At 54.8% G+C, this 20,421-nt stretch overlaps 2 protein-coding genes across 5 annotated transcripts in view; one reads left to right on the forward strand and one right to left on the reverse strand.

Annotated features, from left to right (window-relative positions):
• Positions 1-2,319: 2,319 nt before the first annotated feature.
• PTGER1 (prostaglandin E receptor 1) lies at positions 2,320-6,215 on the forward strand. The gene is made up of 3 exons (XM_015095782.3): positions 2,320-2,425; positions 3,411-4,387; positions 5,287-6,215. Exons 2-3 carry the CDS (start codon positions 3,431-3,433, stop codon positions 5,551-5,553), a joined length of 1,224 nt encoding a protein of 407 aa, XP_014951268.2. The 5' UTR covers positions 2,320-2,425; positions 3,411-3,430; the 3' UTR covers positions 5,554-6,215.
• Positions 6,200-20,421, reverse strand: part of PKN1 (protein kinase N1) — a 28,755-nt gene continuing 14,533 nt past the window's right edge. For all 4 annotated transcript variants that reach the window (XM_027969490.3, XM_042249802.2, XM_027969489.2 and 1 more), the window contains exons 6-22: positions 20,119-20,332; positions 18,930-19,124; positions 16,517-16,626; positions 16,285-16,428; positions 12,330-12,405; positions 12,099-12,240; positions 11,913-12,006; positions 10,254-10,333; positions 10,103-10,178; positions 9,912-10,003; positions 8,397-8,573; positions 8,191-8,253; positions 7,952-8,028; positions 7,615-7,757; positions 7,020-7,127; positions 6,849-6,929; positions 6,200-6,469 (exon numbers count right to left, since the gene is read on the reverse strand). In XM_027969490.3, coding sequence (XP_027825291.1) covers positions 6,266-6,469; positions 6,849-6,929; positions 7,020-7,127; positions 7,615-7,757; positions 7,952-8,028; positions 8,191-8,253; positions 8,397-8,573; positions 9,912-10,003; positions 10,103-10,178; positions 10,254-10,333; positions 11,913-12,006; positions 12,099-12,240; positions 12,330-12,405; positions 16,285-16,428; positions 16,517-16,626; positions 18,930-19,124; positions 20,119-20,332 — 2,076 coding nt within the window. In that variant the 3' untranslated portion in view covers positions 6,200-6,265. The remainder of the gene's footprint in view (positions 6,470-6,848; positions 6,930-7,019; positions 7,128-7,614; positions 7,758-7,951; positions 8,029-8,190; positions 8,254-8,396; positions 8,574-9,911; positions 10,004-10,102; positions 10,179-10,253; positions 10,334-11,912; positions 12,007-12,098; positions 12,241-12,329; positions 12,406-16,284; positions 16,429-16,516; positions 16,627-18,929; positions 19,125-20,118; positions 20,333-20,421) is intronic.

Genomic DNA, 20,421 nt, shown 5'->3' on the forward strand with positions numbered 1-20,421 from the left:
AGGCTCTTCTGCCCATGGAATTCCCCAGGCAGGGATACTGGAGTGGGTTGCCGACCCAGGGATCGAACCCCAGTCTTCTGCATTGTAGGCAGATTCTTTGCTGTCTGGGCCAGAAGGCATGGAGAAAGAAAGATGGGGTGGGCTTCAGATGGGGTCTCAGCCTGCCCCAGTCAGTGCTGATAGGGAGGAACCCACCCCAAGGCTCGGCGTTTTTGGGGGAGCAGTCACGATGCACCCTCACCCACCCATGCCCCCTGCTCCGCCAAGGCTGACTCTGGATGTGTGGGGTCTGCCAGCGTCCAGGGCACACCATACTTGTGTGCTGGATGTAATAAACCTGGAGTGCTTGTTTTGACAACCCACTTCATCCTTGAGGATTGAGGGGGAACGAGGGCAGGAGTGGGTGGGACCCTCGCCAGACCTGGAGGGAAGAGCAAGGATTGAAGCAAGGGGAACCCAGCCAGAGGTCCCCACAGGAATGTCTGGGGGCAAGCTGAGAGGCAAGGTGTGAGCCTGCCTGCTCCCCATTTCCAACATGCAGGTAGTGGGTCCTGGGAGAGGGGTGCAGGGACGGGTTACTCCAGGATTCCCTGGGCACCTGTGAGCACTTTGTGTGTCTGTGTTAATCGCTCAGGTTGTGAAGGGGTGAGGCCATGAGTCTGGGTGTTGGGAGGGGTAGGACTGTCTCTCTCGGTGGTGGTTTGTGACTGTGTTGAGGGAATAAGGTGTGGCAGCTGTCTGCATTCCAGGGTGCTTGTAACTGGCGGGGCTCTGTGTGGAGGGTGGCTGTGTGATTGCATCTTGGGGTGTCCAGTGCCGTGAGCAGGTTTCTCTGGGTGTTGCTGTTACTAGGGGTGTGACTGGCTAGATCTTGGAGTATCTAGGGGGTTACCACTCCTTATGTCTCAGGCATATGCAGTGTGTACCTGTGGGGCCTGTCTTGGACTGTTAGGGGGCATCTCTGGGTGATTTGGGGTGTGGCTGGGGGCTCTGTCAGTGTTAGCAGTTGTGTTCACTGCTCAAGGTGCTGGGTCAGACTATTTGATGGCTCTAAAGAGTGATGGACTTCCCAGGTGGCTCAGTAAAGAATCCACCTCCAGTATAGGAGAGGGGGGTTCGATCCCTGAGTCCAGAAGATGCCATGGAGAAAGAAATGGCAACCCACTCCAGTATTCTTGCCTGGGAAATCCCATGGACAGAGGAGCCCAGCGGGCTACAGTCCATGGGGTTGCAAAAGAGTCAGACACAACTTAGTGACTCAGGAACAAGGGGTGTGATGGTCCCTTTCTCAAGGGCCTGTATTTCAGGCTGTTGGAGTCTGTAACTATGGGTGTGTCTGGTGTTGGGGGTGACACTCTCGGGTGACAGTGGCTGACGCCAAGGGTCTGAGGAATGTGGCTGCTGCTGGGCTGGAAACAGGCCATGATGGTGGCGGGGTCTTGGAATGTTAAGGGATACAATTGTGTATGTTTGGGTGTGAGACGTGTGTGTGTGCGTGTGTCTGCGTGCGCGTGCACGCACACATGCGCCCCTGAGGGATGTGATTCTACTTCTTGGGGCAGGAAGTGAGGATGCAGCTGTGTGCCCACAGGTGTGGCTGTGTGTGACTTGGGACCATGTCCTAAAGCAGGATCTAGGAGGCGGCCTACCGGTCACCACACCTCCTGGTCCCTCTGCCCCCGCTTCAGCCTCCTCCTCCCTCTCCCTTCCTGGGGGATGACTGGCTGCACGCCTGGGCTTTAAGCCCCTGTGTAAATAATGGGCGGATCTCCTAGGCTGGCTGGACCTGATCCAAGCTGGTCCACCCAAGGCTCTGCCCACCACCACCCACCCAGCATCCAGGAAGGCTCTGGCAGGGCAAGGGGCTGCTGCTGGCCCCACTCAGGGCTTGCTTTCCCACCTCGCAGCCCTGCTGGGGGTAGCGGCAGCCCCCCTAAGCCGCCCCCGCCTGCCCTGGGCGACACTCACATTTTCCAGTGTTTAGATTTTATCCGCTTTATTAATGAGGCAGGCAAGAGGCCCACGCCTGGGGGGCGGGGAAGGGGGCTGCTCCCGTCCCACCAGGGGAAGAGGGTCACGGGGCAGGGAGGACAGGCCAACTTCCTGGAGGCCCCCACTTCCTCAGGAGGGGAGCTAAGGTCTGGGAGTGGTCCCTAACCATTGCCAGGAGTGTGGGGGGGTGGTGGTCCCTGCCAACCCAGGTCCCCCGAAGGCATACACCGAGTGGAACGGCCCCTGGAGGCTGGAGTGGCAGCGGGAGGAGGCAGGGAGCGGAGGAGCCGCCCCGGGAGGGAGGGAGGGGGGAGGGAGCGGCCTGCCGGAGAGCTCGGGCGCAGCAGGCTGGGGTGCAGCTGGGCAGCGGAGCAGCGGGGCAGCAGGGGCCAAACGGCAAACAATGGGGACCCTGCATCCGAGGCAGCACCGGGTAAGAAGGCTTGGGCCCAAAGACCGTCAGTGGGGGAGGCAGGCATGGAAGGATGCGGCTCCCCAAGCCTGTGCTTCCTGTGTTGACTCTCAGCCTGTCTGTCTGTCCCAGTTGATCTTATCCTCTGTCCAGCCTCTCCAGAAGACCTAGCAGTTCTGCCCTCTCAGCCCTCACCAGCGGGTATCAAGGAATGGATGGTGATGGGTCAGCCTTGAGGCCTCTGGGGCAGGGGGCAGGGAGCCAGCAAGAGGAAGCTGGGCATCCAGGGGGTGGCAGCAGTGGTCAGAGGTAGGGCCTGGGCGGGAGACAGCAGGGGAGCTGGGAGATGGGAGTGTGGGGCGCAGGGCTGGGGCTCTGAGGACAGGCGAGAGGTGCCGAAGGGGCAGGTCTGTGGGCACAGAGATGGGGCCTTGAGGACAGAAATGGAGTGATGGGGACAAAGATGGGGGCTGAGGGGACAGGGATATGGCCCGGGGAAAGTGTGGGGGGACGCGATGTGCCCATGGTGGGAGAGGTGGGCTGTGAGCATGTGGGGTGGGGCCAGAGTAAAGGGTGATGGTTAGAGATGGGGCAATGAGGTCAGGTGGGCCCCTGGGATCAGAAATGGGTTAATGGTTATCAGAGAGGGCTGGGGGCCCAGGAATTTGTGGTGGTGTCAAAACGGAGGGTGGGTGTCAGGTGGGTGGGGAAGGCTCAGAAGTGGGGTTGGAGACAGGTGAATTGAAGCCAGGTGACCCCTGATGATCAGAGAAGGGGTGCAGTGTGGGCCGACTGGGGCCGGGAGTGAGAGATCGGCCGACTGGGGGCAGCGGAGGAGAACCGAATCAGGCTGGGGCAGCCAGAGTCATTTAGAGTTGCCATGGGTACAGGGTCCCTAAGAGAACTCTTAGGAAGCCAAATGGGTCGGGATGATCTGGGAGGGGAAAACCAGCTGGTCCAGGCCAACCCGGCGGGACTTCACCTTCCCCTCCTCTCCTCTTCCCAGCCCCACCCCCAGCACCTGACATGAGCCCCTGCGGGCCCCTCAACCTGAGCCTGGCGGGCGAGGCGACCACGTGCACGGCACCCGGGGCCCCCAACACGTCTGCCGGACCACCGTTGGGCCTGGCGGGCGCATCGCCCGCGCTGCCCATCTTCTCCATGACGCTGGGCGCTGTGTCCAACGTGCTGGCACTGGGGCTTCTGGCGCAGGCCGCGGGCCGCCTGCGGCGCCGTCGCTCAGCAGCCACTTTCCTGCTGTTCGTCGCCAGCCTGCTGGCCACTGACCTGGCGGGCCACGTGATCCCCGGGGCGCTGGTGCTGCGCCTGTACGCGGCGGGGCGCGCGCCTGCGGGCGGCGCCTGCCACTTCCTGGGCGGCTGCATGGTCTTCTTCGGCCTGTGCCCGCTGCTGCTGGGCTGCGGCATGGCCGTGGAGCGCTGGGTGGGCGTCACGCGGCCGCTGTTGCACGCAGCCCGCGTCTCGGTGGCCCGTGCGCGGCTGGCTCTGGCAGCGCTGGCCGCCGTGGCCTTGGCCGTGGCTCTGCTGCCGCTGGCGCGCGTAGGCCGCTATGAGCTGCAGTACCCCGGCACGTGGTGCTTCATCGGGCTGGGCCCGGCGGGAGGCTGGCGCCAGGCGCTGCTCGCCGGCCTCTTCGCGGGCCTTGGCTTGGCTTCGTTGCTCGCCGCGCTCCTGTGCAACACGCTCAGCGGCCTGGCCCTGCTGCGCGCCCGTTGGCGGCGCCGCCGCTCTCGACGGCAGTTCCCAGCCGGAGGAGGCCCCGACAGCCGCCGTCACTGGGGAGGGCGCGGACCCCGCTCGGCCTCCGCTTCGTCCGCCTCGTCCGTTGCTTCGGCCTCCGCCGCCCCGGGCGGCTCTCCGGGCCGTGGCTCCTCGCGCAGAGCCCGCGCACACGACGTGGAGATGGTGGGCCAGCTCGTAGGCATCATGGTGGTGTCGTGTATCTGCTGGAGTCCTTTGCTGGTGAGAGGCGCACAGGTCCACTCCAACCCTGCTCCTTCCCACGCCCTCCATGACGCCTCCCACCATTTTCCATCCCAAGTCCTTTCTCCCTGACCCAACTAGGACTCTGCCCTCTTGCCCCCACCTGCCAGAGTCCACCCTTTGCTCTCTCCCTCTGACATCCCCCTCTTTCCGGGCCCCTTGTCTTACTCCTTCCTGGGCTCTGTATAGGTCACCGGATCCAGGCAAGCCTCCCCTTCCAAGCCTACCCTCCTAAGTGCCTTCACTCCCTAGCTCCCTTCTAGCATCACCACCTCTTTCCTTTGTTTCCCTATAATTTTATTTTTGGCCGTGCTGGGTGTTAGTTGCTTCTCGGGCTTTTCCTCTTGTCCTGGTGCGCAGGCTTCTCTTTTGCCCAGTATCTTTTTGTCCAGTGCGGGCTCTAGGATGCATAGTCTTCAGTAGTAGAGGCATGTGGGCTCAACAGTTGCAGCTTCCAGGCTCCAGAGCACAGGCTCAGCAGCTGTGGTGCTCTGGCTCAGCCTCCCAGCTGGCATGTGGGAAATCTTTCCAGACCAGGGATCAAACCTGCGTTTCCTGCACTGGCAAGCAGATTCTTTACCACTGAGGCACCAGGGAAGCCTTTTCTTCCATCCTCTGTCCTTTGGGATACCTGGGGCCTCTTTCTCGCCTGAGCGCACACCCAGTGAATGCCTTTGCTTCTGCCATCCTCTGTAAGGTCCCGCTTCCCGCCCCACCTCCACAGCTCCTTCCCAATTAAGACTCGCACTTACTTTTACATTGCGTCCCTCCTCACAGCCCCCTTACTTCCCAGGCACGCTCCCACCCATCCCACCCCTACCCTTCCCTAGACCCCTTTTCTTACACCGCCCCGCCGCTCACACCACCTCTTCCTGCAGGTGGTGGTGGTGCTGGCTGTGGCAGGCTGGGGTTCCAGCTCCCTGCAGCGGCCGCTGTTTTTGGCCGTGCGCCTCGCCTCGTGGAACCAGATTCTGGACCCCTGGGTGTACATCTTGCTGCGGCAGGCAGTGCTTCGCCAACTGCTTCGCCTGCTGCCTTCAAGGGCAGGCGCCAAGGGCAGCCATGGAGGGCTGGGCCTAACCAGGAGCACTTGGGAGGCCAGCTCGCTGCGCAGTTCTCGGCACAGTGGCCTCAGTTCCTTTTAGGCACATCCGGCGTCTAAGCCAGACCACCCGGGACCGGCCTCAGGTCCGCAGCGCAGCGACTTCGGGGAATGAAATCTTTTTGCGGACAAGCCCAGGGCGGTGGGTCCTGTCCGGGCTGCAGCACCCTGGTAGCCTCGCGGAGGCGGCAGAGGCGCTGTGTATGCCTCCGGGGTGTGCAGTTCTTGAACTTGCCACGCGGGGGCATAGAGACGCAGAGCGGGAGTCGCGGGAGCATGCGCAAAACGCCGTGGTCGCAGTCCTGGGGAGCTCCGCTGGGAGCAGAGCAAGAGGGTCTGGGAACGCTAGTCGCCCCTGCCGCCATCAGGAGTGACTCGCACAACCATTCGCTCATCGTGGCCCTGAGCTCCCCCAACACAACCCCAAGTCCCTACCCACAAGCCCCATCACGGGCCTCTACACAACTCTGAACCCTCTCCCATTGCAGCCCACCTAGGCTCTCCACCAGTCACAGGCCTGAGTCTCCACCATCCCTTGGCCCCTCTTCATATGACCCCCGACCAGGGCATCTCCCCATCACTCCTACACCCCAGTCACCCACTGCTTCCCTTCCCAACTCTTCCCACCTCCAAACACTCCTCCCCGCCCCCATCATCACTGTGCGCAAAAAGAAAACAGGATGCATGGATGGGGCAAACCCCAAAGGCCTTTTTAAAAACTAACAGCTCGGTGAGGGCAGGGGCAGGGGAGGGGGCTAGCAGCTCCCGGCCACAAAGTCGAAGTCCCGGAAGGCCGCCTGTTCCGTGGCCGTGAGGGGCCGTGCGTCACGGGGTGGGCTCAGCGTGGGGGCCTCCCCTGTGAATTCCTCGTCGAAGTTGCTGACATCAGTGCGGCCGGCCAGCGTGGGTACGAAAGGCGGCGGCAGGCGCCGGGCCAGCAGGGCATCCCAGCCCAGGGTCTGCAGGGCGAGGAGAGGGAGAGGTCACCAGGGGAGGCACTGGGCAGACCACAGGAGGGTCTGCTCCTTGAGACCTGAGTCTGGTTTTTTGAGAATCAACATAGAGTCACACGACAGAGGTAGGGGTGGGGGGCATCCTGGGGGCTCAGGAAGGGTTACAGTATGAGTGTATGGGGAGGGGGGGCGGCTGGGCTCATACACAGAGCAGCGCTCCCCAACAGGCCAGCCTGCAGTTAACTTGGGTGGGTGTAGGAAGGTCAGTGGGGGTAAATGTGAGGAAGCAAAGGCAGGTCGGTGTTGAGGGGAGGTAACAACGTTGGAAGTGAAGCCACTAGGTCTTGGGCATGGGGGAATGGGTCCTGGGGGTGGGAGACTTCACCCTGAAGAAAGGCTGTTTTTTCACATCCTCAGCGTCCCTCTCGCTGGATCCCAACCTGCGCTCTGGATTCCTCCGCAGCAGCTGGGTGGAGGGAGTTCCGTGTCAGTGTTCCCCTTCCCAGCCCCAGAGTCACTTCCCTTGGCTCACCCCGAGTTGGGCAGGGGTCCTTACCCTGCGCATGATGCCAATGGCTTCAGCTGACAGGAAGCGGGGGTAGCGAACCTCATCGTTGACGATGCTGTCAAATACCTCCTCCTCGTCGTCCCCTGGGAATGGGGACTGGGACAAGGAGAGCTTGGATGAATTAGGCTCCTCTGACCATACCGCACCTGGTTCCATTCACCCAGGGCTCCAGCTGTACTTTGACACGGCTCACTTGGGAGGGGAAGGACCCCAATTTACAGATGCAGAAACTGAGGCCAAGGAGGCAGAGCTACCTGTCCTCAATCAGACAGCCCACAGTGGAGGGTGAATCTGACAACCTCCCCCTACTGGCTCCCCTACTGGATCAGCGGCAAAGAACCCGCCTGCCAATGCAGGAGACGCGGGTTTGATCTCTGGGTCAGAAGATTCCCTGGAGAAGGAAATGGCAACCCACTCCTGTGTCCTTGCCTGGAAAATCCCATGGGCAGAGGAACTTGGCAGGCTACAGTCCACAGTGTCACAAAGAGTTGGGCATGACTTAGTGAATAAACAACCCTCCCACCTCACCAGCACATACGCAAATTACCAGGGACAGGCAGGGAGGAGCCGCCTGGGATCTCACCTCACCAACCAGCATCTCATAGAGCAACACGCCCAGTCCCCACCAGTCCACAGCCCGAGTGTATGACGTGTCTGTCAGCACCTCAGGCGCCAGGAACTCTGGGGTCCCGCAGAAAGTGCTGGTCCGGTCCCCATAGCCCATCCCTGGGGGATCAGCAAGGCCACGTAAGGTTATGGGGGAAGTCACAGCTCTAGCCCAGCCCAGCATGGGGTGGTCTAGACAGCCAGCCCTAAGAACCCAGCAGGGGTAAGCCAGGTGGGGCTGGGGGGGCTCCATTACCTCCCCTCTCTGTCTGAACCCCAGAAGTCAGCCCCGCAGATCCGAACCGCCCCCTCACCCTCCTTGCAGAGACCAAAGTCTGCAATCTTGACATAGCCCTCGGTGTCCAGAAGCAAATTGTCCAACTTCAGGTCCCTGTGAGAGGGGGTGGGAGAATGTAAGGAGGGAAGAGTGGGATGTGGGTTCTGCCTGAAGCCTGAGGGCCCCCCAGTGGGCAGAGCGGGTATGTGCATGTATGCACGAGCCCACAGGCGTGAACGCGCACGTGCACACACACACACACACACGCACACACACCTGTAGACAATCTTGTGTTCATGGAGAAACTGCAGCCCCAGCACCACACAGGCCGAGTAAAAGCTGCAGAGAGAGGCTGGTATGAGGGAGCCGGGTCTCCAGGCAAGGTAGGAGGGTCACAGAAGACTCCCACATCATCAACCCCCCCCCCCCCCGCAGTCCCCCGCAACTCCAGGAGGTGTGGGGAGGCAGGGTGCCAGGCTCACACAGCACGGGGCTCCGAGAACACATCACTGTGGATGTGCAGCATCAGGTCCCCGCCAGCCGAGTACTCCATCACGAAGCATACATGCTCCGGCGTCTGGAAACAGCCAAACAGGTTCACCAGAAAGGGGTGTCCCGCGCTGGTCACAGCTGCCAAGATCCGCTTCTCACACATCAGGCTGGGCGGGGCGGGGCGGGGGGGCGTGGTCAGAGAACGCAGCGGCTCACCACCCCTGACTCCCGTCACTCCCTAGTCTTCAATCATCAGATGTTTGCTCAAGGGCCTTGAATGGCTGTGCACACTTGGGCAAGTTGCTTAATGCGTCTGAACCTGCTCAAGAGGCACCCAGAATCCATGCATTGTCCTAGTAACAGTCCCTGACTTCCTTTTGGGAAACCACCAAGGGAACTGTTACTTCCCTTCAGAGAACCCCATCTCCCAGGCCAGGAATTGGTTCATGAATGGGCAAGGCAAGCCAATGGATTCAAACTCAAGATTTCTGCTGGATAAATAAGGGAGAAGGGCCAAAGCTGGCAGATGAGCCTTAAAGTGCTCAAGTAGGAGATATCTCTGACCCTATGAGAGGAGTACAAGCCAAGACCACACAGATAAAAGCAGAAGTGAGAGACGTCAACTCAGCACCTGGATACAGCCATGCCTGAAGGTAGTCCACCCCTGGACTTTTCTGATCCAGAGCAATAAATTCTTCTATTTGCTTAAGCCTATTTAAGTCGGATTCCTGGTTAATAAAAGGATGTCAAGAGGACTAGGACTATCTCAGTGCCTCTACTAGGCTCTGCAGAATGATTTAGAGGCATCCTCCCATTCAATCCACCCAGCAACCCTGCAAGGAAGGCTTACTCCCCTTTTATAGATGGGGAGGCTGAGGTTCAGAGGGCAAAGTGAACACTCTAAGATTTCTATGCACATCTGTAGCAGAGGCAGGACTTAAATTCAGGGTCCTGACCCCAAATGGTACATGGCACCATTAACAGCACAGGCTTCAGAACCCAAGGCCGTAAGTTCAAATCCCAGACCTGCTGCTTACTGGCTATGTGACCTTGGGCAATTTGCCCAATTTCTCTGTGCCATCAGAACTGGGACCATAACAGTGTTGACTTCTTAGAGGAATGTAAAGGAGATGATGGGTGCTTGCTAATAGTCACGAAATACTGATGGCTCAGTCGGTAAAAGAATATGCCTGAATGCAAGAGACTACCTGCGATGCAGGAGACCCGGGTTCGATCCCTGGGTCGGGAAGATCCCCTGGAAAAGGAAGTGGCAACCCACTCCAGTATCCTTGCCTGGGAAATCCCATGGACAGAGGAGCCTGGTGGGCTACACGGGGTCGCAAAAGAGTCAGACACGACTTAGCAACTCAGCGACAACTAGCTTAATAAGCAGGAATGATCGTTATGAATCATTCTCACAGCAGCTCCCAGGAAGGGAGTGCCTGGTCTCCCACTTCCCGGAAGAGAAGACTGATGTTCTCAGAGGGCATGAGCAGGCTCCCCACCTCTCCACCTCGTCTCGGGCCACAATGTCCCCTTTCTTCAAAGCCTTGATGGCGAACAGCTCCCCACTGGGCCGGAATTCAGAGAGCAGCACCTGAAACCACAGTCATCACAGGGGTGCCCTTAGTGGCCAGTCTAAGGACCTGGGGGTGTGGACCTCCAGCCCCCTAACTCCTTAGCCCCCATACCTCACCTTCCCAAAGTGACCTCGGCCCAGCACTGCCAGGAACTTGAAATCCTCAAGGGTCAGGGGTGACTTCCTCAGAGGGCTGCAGAAAGACGGGACTGGTGGGGAAGGGACAGTGGGCAGGGGTGGTGGGTGGTGGCCAGGGGAGGGGTGTCACCTGCACAGCGTGGGGCCTGGCGTCTCCTGGGTCTCCGAAGGCAGCTCGGGAGTGGTAGTAGTTGCCTGGATCGGAGAACTCTGTGACAGAGACAGGAGGTCAGAGTACAATAACCCATAACCACAGTGGATATGACCCATCTCCAATCTGACCTCTCGTGTCTGTATAGTCAAAACTATGGGTTTTCCAAGAGCCATGTACAGATGTGAGACCTGGACCATAAGGAAGGCTGAGGGCTGAATAACCGATGCCTTTGAATTGTGCTAGAAAAGACTCTTGAGAGTCCCCTGGACAGCAAGGAGATCAAACCAGTCAATCCTAAAGGAAATCAACCCTGAACAGTCATTGGGAGGACTGTTGCTGAAGCTCCAATACGTCTAACTTATTGCCTTTATTGGTAACAGCCTTATGGAACCACCTAATTCTTTACATCATATGAATATATAATGAAGCATCAAAATTAAAAGTTTAAGTTGGAGAAAATTTACCTACTGGTCCATCATTCCCCATTATATAGTTTTAAAAGTTCAACCAGTGCAAACAGGTATACAGTAGGAAATGCAGTTTTTCCTGCCCCAGCTGCTCTCCCCAGAGCCAGCTGCTGTTAATGATGTCATGGGTACCTTTCTAGATGTATTTCATACTCATTCAAGCATTTTTTGTGTGCATGTATGTGAATGGCCATCACAGATGTCCAGGAGTGGAACACCTAGGTCAAGATAACACCCATTTTTAACTCAACCAGCTTGCCCTCCCAAGAAGATGTAGTGATTCACATGCCTCCCACTGACTGCCTGCCTGTTCTCCCGCATCCTCCCCAGCATTCAGTGTTATTCAACTTTTGGATTTTTTTTTTTTTTGCCAAATTCATCTATTTAATGATCTCACTTAATGCCATGAAGCATATGTTGTTATTGCTGCCATTTTTTAGAAAATGAGGTATAAAATGCATTCAGTGGGGTGGGTAATGGGACCAGCTCTTACACGTGTCTAACCAGATGCCTGTGAGCTAGACCAGGGGTTGGTAAACTCCGTGTTTTGTACAGTCTGTAAGCTAAGAATCATTTTTATGTTTTTAAAGGGTTGAGAAAAATCAAAAGAAGAAAAATAGCTCATGATTCCTGAAAGGGATATGACACAAGGCTTTCCCAGTGCACAGTCACACCCCTTCATGCCTGTATCACATGTTGCTGCTTTCTATGAGAGCAGTATTGACGAGTCATCACTGTGACCCATCTGACCCACAAAGCTGAAGATACTGACGATATGGTCCTTTCCAGAAAAAGCGTACTTGCCCTCTGACCTAGATCAAGCTTCAGAACATTTTCATCATGCTGGCAGGCTCTCCTGAGTCCATTCTCCTGTCAACAAACTGCCCGGAGGAAACCACTAACCTGACTCCTGTCATCGACATGAGTTTTAAACTTGATCGTTTTACACAGTGGTGCGCTAAGCATGAAGAGGTGAAGTGGCTTGGCATGGGTCACACAGACAGGAGGCAACAGAGAAGGAGTGGGGCCCAGGGGGCCTGGCTCCCAAGCTCATGTGTTTGTCTGGGATAGAAAATGAGACCCTAGCTCTGGCAGAGATAAGCTGTGTGACCAAGGAAGTTCCTGGCGAGAGCTTGGAACTCGAGCTGGGCCAAGGTGGGGTGCTCACCAGACTGGATGGGCTGGAAGGAGGACCCAGAGGGCTCTTCTGGGGTGAGCTGTCTGTCTCAACCCCGAGGTTCAGCTTCTCCACAGATACGTCACTGCGGCACAAGGAAGGAGGGCGCATCTAAGACCTGGCGCCCGGGAAAGCAGCCAGGGCAGCGGGCCTCCCAGGGCCCCACCCCCCGCTTACCCTGTGGACCGAGCCTCAGGTCCTGGTGAAGCCCCCGGGCTGAAGGTACCAGTGGCCGTGGCGTTGGGGATGAGCCTGCGAAGCAGCCGTACCCAGGTGGCAACGTCGATGTTCATCTGCCTAGCACGCTGAAATGCCTTCCCTGGGGAAGGGCAGCATGGGGGTGGACGTTAGCCTCCATGACACGGATGGCAACCCTGGTCTCTGCCCTGTCCCGGTTCATCCCCTCACCTTGCTGCTTGGAGAAGATCTTCTTCTGTCGTCGGAGCCGGGGGATCCTCTCAATGACAGGGTTGCGGAAGGTGACCTGAGGGGAGGGGCTGGCGTGAGGACCCTAGCCCTCCTCTAGCATCTCGCTGGGGGAGCCTCAGGGTCATAGGCGTGCACACCCGTACGTTTCCAGGGTTCCAGTCACTGTGGCATCGCATCCAACCACAGAGTACCATGCAGCGTATTAAGGGGTCACAAAGCCAATCCATCCTTTGACAGGACCACCTCTTGAAAGCCACCCTGGAAAAGCAAGAAGCAGGCAGGCAAGCAGGCCCTCTTCTAGGGGTGGGGAGCAGCTCTGATCCAACAAGACCTACGGACGACTCCGGCAAATGGGAACTACCCTTCCTTCAGCGTCCCGCCTCCCCTCCTGTGCTCACAAACCAGCATCACCAGCATCCCTGGGAACCTGCTGGAAAGGGAGATTCTCAGCACCTCCACCCACCCTGGACCCACTGAATCAGAAACCCTGGGGGTGGAGCCCAGCAGTGTGTGTTCTAGCAAGCCTTCCAGGTGATGATGCTGGTGTCCACTCATGTGGGGAAACCACTGGTCTCATGGAATTCTCCCAACTGCATCACATCTTCTGGAAGGTGTTGAAGTCATAGAACCATGTGACTTTATGGGTGTCCCCGATCTGGTCACCTCTAGCCACATGTGGCTACTGAAATGAAGTAAAATGTAAGCTGACTGAAAGTGTCAGTCCCCCGTCACACTAGCCAGACTTCAAGAGGCTAGCGGCTACTATACAGGAGGACACAGACACGGAACAATACCATCTACGACAGAACTCAACTATTGTAGGCTCAGAGGCGACAGAACTGCAGAAGGTTCTATAGGATGGTGCTTTGGGGAGAACAAAAGAGAATGTTCTCAGTAAACCTTGGGGGCTTCTCCCGTGGTAAAGAATCCGCCTGCCAATGCAGGAGACATTCAATTGCTGATCCAGGCAGATCCCACTTGCCGCCGAGCAGCTAAGCCCGTGAGCCACAACTACTGAGCCGGTGCTCCAGAGCCCGTGCTCGGTCACTAGTGAAGCCACGGCGATGAGAAGCCCGCCCGCCACAACTAGAGAAGAGCCCGAGCAGCAACAAAGACTCAGCCAAGCCAAAAATGAAAATAAGTAACATTTTTTAAAAAAGAAACAACAATCTTTCTTAAAAAAAAAAATAGTAAGTAAATCTTGAAGACAAGCAGGACTGCCTCAGAACTCTTACCCCTGGCCACCCACCACTATTATCCACTTGGGTTTTGGACAGTCTTCCTAACAGAAGAATAATTTCATGGCCCTGCCGTGTGAAGTCAGCTCTTCTCTGCGCCTTTCCTTCTGTGGTCCTGGATTACGAGATTATGTAAGAATTTTCACCCAGATAGTAAAATAGCCCTTGACTATTTCAAGAATTTTTCTAGATATTTTTAGGAATTAGTGAATTAGTTAGAAATTACTGAAAAGTGACTGTTTTAAAATTTTGAAAGCATTTTCTAGTGAAAACTTAGAGCAATGTAGACTTTTGGTATCTAGAGGCTTCCCTGGTAGCTCAGCTGGTAAAAAATTCACCTGCAATGCAGGAGACCTTGGTTCGACTCCTGGGTCGGGAAGATTCACTGGAGAAGGGATAGGCTACCCACTCCAGTATTCTGGCCTGGAGAATTCCATGGACTATATAGTCCATGGGGTCGCAGAAAGTCAGACACAAGTGAACGACTTTCACAGCCAAGGAAAAGCTTCTTTCAGGTTAATCTTTAAACTCACTTGAACCCAATGACTCTCTTGATATTTATCCCATTCCTGAAAACAGAGTTAATAATACAGCCGTTTTTTGTTTAAAATACTGTGCACTGGGAATTTTTTATACTAGGGTTTCCCAGGTTGAGCTAATGGTAAAGAACCCGTCTGCCAATGACAGAGACATAAGAGCTGCAGGTTTGATCCCCGGGTCAGAAAGATTCTCTGGAGGAGGGCATGGCAACACACTCCAGTATTCTCGGCCGGAGAATCCCATGGACAGAGGAGCCTGGTGGGCTTGAGTCCATAGCATCGCAAAGAGTAGGATACGACTGAAGCGACTTTGCATGCATACACTGGGAATTCTGTTTCTTTTTCACACGGTCTGATCTTTTTGCAAAGAAAACTGGTATTTAAAAAACTAAGCAAGTAGTGGGGACTTTCCTGGTGGTCCAATGGATAAGACTCCACACTCTCAATGCAGGGGGCCCAGGTTCGATCCCTGGTCAGGAAACAAAGATCCCACAGATGGCAATCAAGTCTACAAGTTACAACGACTGAACCCAAGCACTCTAGAGCCCAGGCACCACAACTAGAGAAGCCTGAAAGCTGCAATGAAGACCCAGCAAAGCCAAAATAAATAATAAACTTAAAAAAAATCTAAGCAAGCAGCGAAATGAAAGAAAAAAAAAAAAGACTTTTCCTCTAAGGTTAAGGACATGGGGAGGTATGTCTAAACATAAATACATACATATATGTATACACACACACATGTGAAATCAAAGTGTTAGTCACTCAGTTGTGTCTGACTCTTTGTGACCCCATGGACTGTAACCCACAAGGCTCCTTTGCCCATAGAACTCTCCAGGCTAGAGTACTGGAATGGGTTGCCATTTTTTTCTCCAGGGGATCTTTCCAACCCAGGGATTGAACCCAGGTCTCCTGCATTACAGGCAGATTCTTTATCATCAGAGCTTCCAGGGAAGCAATTTGTATACGTGTGTGTGTGTGTCTGTGTGTGTGTGTGTGTGTTGGGTTGGCCAAAAAGTTTTTTCGAGTTTCTATAAGATCTTATGAGAAAACCCAAACGAACTTCTTGTTCAGCCCAATACATAAAACAGGGTACATTAGTATTTTAAGGGCAAATTTAAAGAATTTCTAGAATAATTCTGGTTAAATGAAGGGTCCAGTGAGTTTCTTTCTGTGTCTCAGTTTCCTCCTCTGTCAAACGTAACTAGTAATGGTCCCTCCTGCACGGGTTCTTGGTGAGGATTTATAAGTCAGTGCCAGCAGAGCACTTAGGAAAGGGCTTGGCCATGAGACAAGGGGTCTGCTAAGAATGTCATTTAGACTATGGGCTCTCAATGAGGGGCCGCTGGCCATGTCTGGAGGCATTTTTAGTTGTCACAACTTGTGCGGGGTTGCTACTGGCATCCCGTGGGTGGGGACCAGGGATGTGACTCAGCACTCAGCACCCTACAGTACATAGAGCAGTCCTGCAACCAAGACTATCCAGCCCAAATGTCCATAGTGCCAAGGGGCGGGGGCGGGCTCCCCTGATGAGGACCCTAACCCAACAGCACTGGGGAAGCAATCTCTCTGCTCAACTGTGGCTCTCATAGCAACCCCCATCTTACGTTGCTTGGTTTTGCTTTTCTTTTCTGGCTTGACAACATTTTGCTATTCTTTTTTTAATTTCTTGTTTCAGAATGAAACCAATCCCAACTTTAGTCATGCATCATGGGACTAATTAAATGTACTTTCCTATCAAGGTTCAGAGACTAAGGGGAAAACACATCTTCCCCTTCTAGAAAGAGAAGAGGAGAAAGAGACACAAAAAGCATTTTTCTGGGCTTTCCTGATGGCTTGGCGGTGAAGAATCCGCCTGCCAAGGCAGGAGACATGTGTTCGATCCCTGGTCCGGGAAGATCCCACATGCCGCAGAGCAACTAGGCCCGTGTACCACTGCTAAGCCTGCGCTCTGGGGCCTAGGAGTGGTAACTATTGAGCCCGTATCCTGCAATTACTGAAGGCCATGCACCCTAGAACCCGTGTTCCACAAGAAAAGCCAATGCATTTAGAAACCCACCTGCGCTGCAACTCAAGACTAGCCTGAGCAGCAACAAAGACCCAGCACAGCCGGAAAAAAAAAAAAAAAAGCATTTTCTCAGGGTGGGAGTCAGGCTGTACCTCAGCCAGCAGGCAGCCCTGAGGTTCCATGTCCAGCTGCACCTCATGCCTCTCGTTGTCCAGGAAATCCTCCAACTTCAGGAATTTGAGGGCACACAGGCCCCGCTGGTCCCGCCAGAACACAGCCAACTCCAATTCCCGTGCCTCAGGGAAGAAGAGGGCTGTCACTTGCGGTGCCTGAGGCCCCAGGTCCCTCCTCCTCCCAGCCCTCTCACTCGCCCACCTAACTCACCCTCTCCAGTTCCAGGGTAAAGCTCTGGTCCCAGGCGTTGGGGCCACATGGCTTCCAGGATGTCTGTCCCACCACTGTGTTATCCAGCTTGAGCACAGTGCTCACCTCATCTGGAACAGGGGTGGGGGGAGGGTGTCAGGAGATTCTGGGGAGGAGGGTAATCTCTTATATCTTATTAATAAAGAAATCCTCTCTTCCCCTATAATATTCTGCTATGCTATCTGACCAAGCTCTACAGTCCTGCCTTTCACATTAAGCCCTTCAATCCATCTCCAGTTGATTTTGGTGTGTGGTGTGAGGCAGGGATCCAAATTCACTTTTATTCTATATATAAATTCCAGCAATATATTCCTAAGTATTCAATCTAAAAAAATGCCAGCAAGTATACACTGGGAAATGCACAGATATAATGCTTACGTAACAGCTCTAAACTAGAACATCTGCCTATGAATTAAACATATACATGGTAATATAGGGTTATTAGCTAAACCATGAAATCTCTTATATTCAACTATTTTTTACCAAAAAAAAAAAAAAAAAAAGACAGCAATCTGATATGGCTCAGTCTAACACAATTAAACCGGGCTAAAAATGAATGAAGTATAATTTCATGCAACGGTATGAATAAATCTCCCACACAATGTTGAATAAAAGAAGCTGTTTCCATGGAATACATTCTGCATGATTCCACATATGTGCAGTTTAAACACAGGCAAATTAAACTGCATTGCTCTGAGATGGTACATGGGCGCTTAAACTACAAAGAAAGGCGAGGCAATGACAGCGGTGAGAGTGAGGAGAGTAGCTACCTCTAGGACAGAGGAAGGGGCTGGAATTGAGGAGGGGGCATGAGAGGGCTTCCAGAGAATTCTATCTCTCGACCTGGGTGGTGGTAACACAGGCGGTTACTCTACTGTCATTCTTCTTTTATTCATACTTTTACACGTGTGCATTCGTTTCTTTTCACATTGTGGTAAAACTCACATGAAATTTACCATCATTATCAAGCATACAGCTCAGTGGTACCAAGTACGTTTATACTGTTGTGCAATCATCACCACCGTTATCTCCAGAACTCTTCGTCTTTCCCATGAAACTCTGTCCCTGGTAAACAATAACTCTCCATTTCGCCTCCCCCTCAACCACTGGCAACCACTATTCTTTCCATCCCTATGAATGTAACCAACGTAGATACTTCATGTAAGTAGAATCCTACACTACTTGTCGGCTTCCCAGGTGGCTCAGTGGTGAAGAATCTGCCTGCCAATGCAGAAGGCGCAGGCACATGGGTTGAACACAGGGATTCACTCCCTGGGTTGGGAAGATCCCTCGGAGAAGGAAATGGCAACTTGCTCCAGCTTTCTTGCCTGGGAAATCCCACGGACAGAGGAGTCTGGCAGGTTACAGTTTATGGGGTTGCAAAAGAGTCGGACACAACTTAGGGACTAAACAACAACAAAAAGACAAGAAGTATCCCTCATGCTCAGCTGCTAAGTCATATCCGACTCTTTTGTGACCCCATGGACTGTAGCCCACCAGGCTTCTCTGTCCATGGGATTTCCCAGGCAAGGATACTGGAGTGGGTTGTCATTTTCTTCTCGGGGGAATCTCCCCAACTCCGGGATCAAACTCGGGTCTCCTGCACTGGCAGGCGGATTCTTTACCACTGAGCCACCGGGGAAGCCCACTTGTCATTTTACAGCTGGTTTATCTCACTGATGTACTCAAGTTCATCCATGTTGCGGCATGTTTCAGAATGTCCTTTTTTAAGGCTGAAAAATCCAGAGAATTCTATTTCTTGACCTGAGTAGTGGTAACATAGGCAGTTACTTTAGTGTTAGTCTTCTTTTACTCATACTTTTGAACGTGTGTATTCACTTCTTTTCACATTGTGGTAAAACTTGTAACATAAAATTTACCATCGTTATAGATATATTTGTCTAGAATAGAATCCATTTCTACAGAATAGACTTCTCTGGAATCCACTGTGTGGATGGACCACAATTTGTTTATCCATTCATCCATCAACAGACACTGGGTTGCTTCTGCCTTTTGACCACTGTGAATAATGCTGCTATGAACATGGGTGTATACCAAAATCTCTTTGAGATCCGGCTTCCAACTCTTTTGAGTAGGAATATTAGATCTATGGTAGTTCTATGTTCATTATGTGAGGACCTGCCATGCTGCTTTCCACGGTGGCCACACAATTTTACATTCCCACCAACAGTGTAGAAGCCTTCCAGCTTCTCCACATCCTCCCTAACACCTGTTACTTTATCTTGTTCTATTTTACAGTATCCATCCTAATGAGTGTGATGAACGACTTTTTCAGAATGTTACCGATGTGGGAAATCAGGAACCACCCCCAGCCTACCCCACCTCATCCCTCCCGGACATCAGTGCCACTCACTGGTGTTCTCGGCTTCAGCTTTGAGGCTGCTCCTGCCGCTGAGACTTCCGGTTCGGCTGTAAAGACCTCGGGCTGGGCGGCTCAGGAAGGGGGTGCGGCTGTCAGGGGTCCCAGGCCCCCCCACCGAAGGTGAAGGGTTCCAAGGGATGGTCTCTGGAAGGTCTCTGCAGCCCACCACACGCACCTCCAGGGTCCCTGAGAGAGGGGCAGGCTCATGGGGTGGGTTACATCTGGGGCAGGACAAAGGTTGCAGGTGCAGTGGGCATGTGCAGAAGTGGCCAGCGTGCAAGGGGGAGTTGGTGAGGGACAATCGGGGTGAGGCAGGGGGTCTGCTGCAGAGATGGCTGTGTCCAGAAGAGAGAAACAGGGGACAAGGGGGAGGGGTGGGGCAGTCTGGGGAAGGGCTCTAGATGCTGAGGTTTAGTGACAGAAGAGCAGTTCAGAGTGCAGGCCGGAAGTCCAGGCGGTGGTGAGCCAGGTAGGACTGGGGGGGTCCAGGGTAGGATTCGGTAGGCTAGTCTGAGATCTGACACTGGGGCTGGGGTCTATGATAGGACTGGTCTGGGGAGGTAGTGGCTGAGGGATCTAAGAAGGGAGGGGCTGGCTAGTCTGGGGGTGGGGGGGTCAGAGGTTCAGGACTGAGGATTCTGAGAGTGAGGGACTATGAGACTGAAATCGAGGACTCTGGCTGGAGAGAGCAGAAAGCCACCCCTTCACGGTGGGATGGGGAAAGTGAGGATGGGACTATTCTTGCTGTTGTTGTTTAGTCACTCAGCTGTGTCTGACTCTTTTGCGACCTCATGGACTACAGACTACCAGGCTCCTCTGTCCATGGAATTTCCCAGGCAAGAATACTAGAGTGGGTTGCCATTTCCATCTCCAGGGAATCTTCCCACCCAAGGATCAAGGATGGGGAGACAAGGGCAAGAGTCTCTGGGAGGGCAAGGTGGGGTGGGAAGTCTAGGGTCCATGGGTCTGTCTGGCGTGGGGAATGGGGCCCAGGGCTACAGGGTTGGGGTGAATGGAGAAGGGAGGGGACAGTGGGATGGGAGTCCAGGACTGGGGAGAATGAAGATCCCAGTTGCAGGTTTGGGGCTGGGGGCTCAGAGGGGCAGGAGTCTAGAGCTAGGGGGGTGGGGTCCTGATTTGGGTGGAAGCGGGGGAGGACACGGGAGGTGTAGGGACCTACCTGTGAGTGGCGCAGGCTTGCTCAGGGTGCTGTAGTGCGTGGCGGGGAACGGCCCGGCCAGGCGGGCGCTGAAGGCTGCGGAGGAAGCCGCGGCGAGCTCCTCGCGCAGCAGCCGCCCCTTCGGGTGGTCAGCGGGTAGCTCCCCAAGCCGCCGCTCCAGCGCCTCCCGAAGCAGCCCCAGCTTCTGGTTGGACTCGGTCAGCTTCTCCTGGGCCTGAGGTGGGAGAAGCCTGGCCGGGCTGGGGACGGGATCCGGCGCGCCCCTCCCCCAGGCCCGCGAGGTCCCACCTGGAGCTCCTCCCC

Source organism: Ovis aries, chromosome 5, assembly GCF_016772045.2.
Source record: "Ovis aries strain OAR_USU_Benz2616 breed Rambouillet chromosome 5, ARS-UI_Ramb_v3.0, whole genome shotgun sequence".
Classification (NCBI taxonomy): domain Eukaryota; kingdom Metazoa; phylum Chordata; class Mammalia; order Artiodactyla; family Bovidae; genus Ovis; species Ovis aries.

Excerpts from the sequence above, each read along its gene's own strand:
- PTGER1 (XM_015095782.3), top strand. The coding sequence starts at position 3,431 with ATGAGCCCCTGCGGGCCCCTCAACCTGAGCCTGGCGGGCGAGGCGACC. Across the intron at positions 4,388-5,286 it reads TCTGCTGGAGTCCTTTGCTG|GTGGTGGTGGTGCTGGCTGT; the intron begins GTGAGAGGCGCA and ends CTCTTCCTGCAG.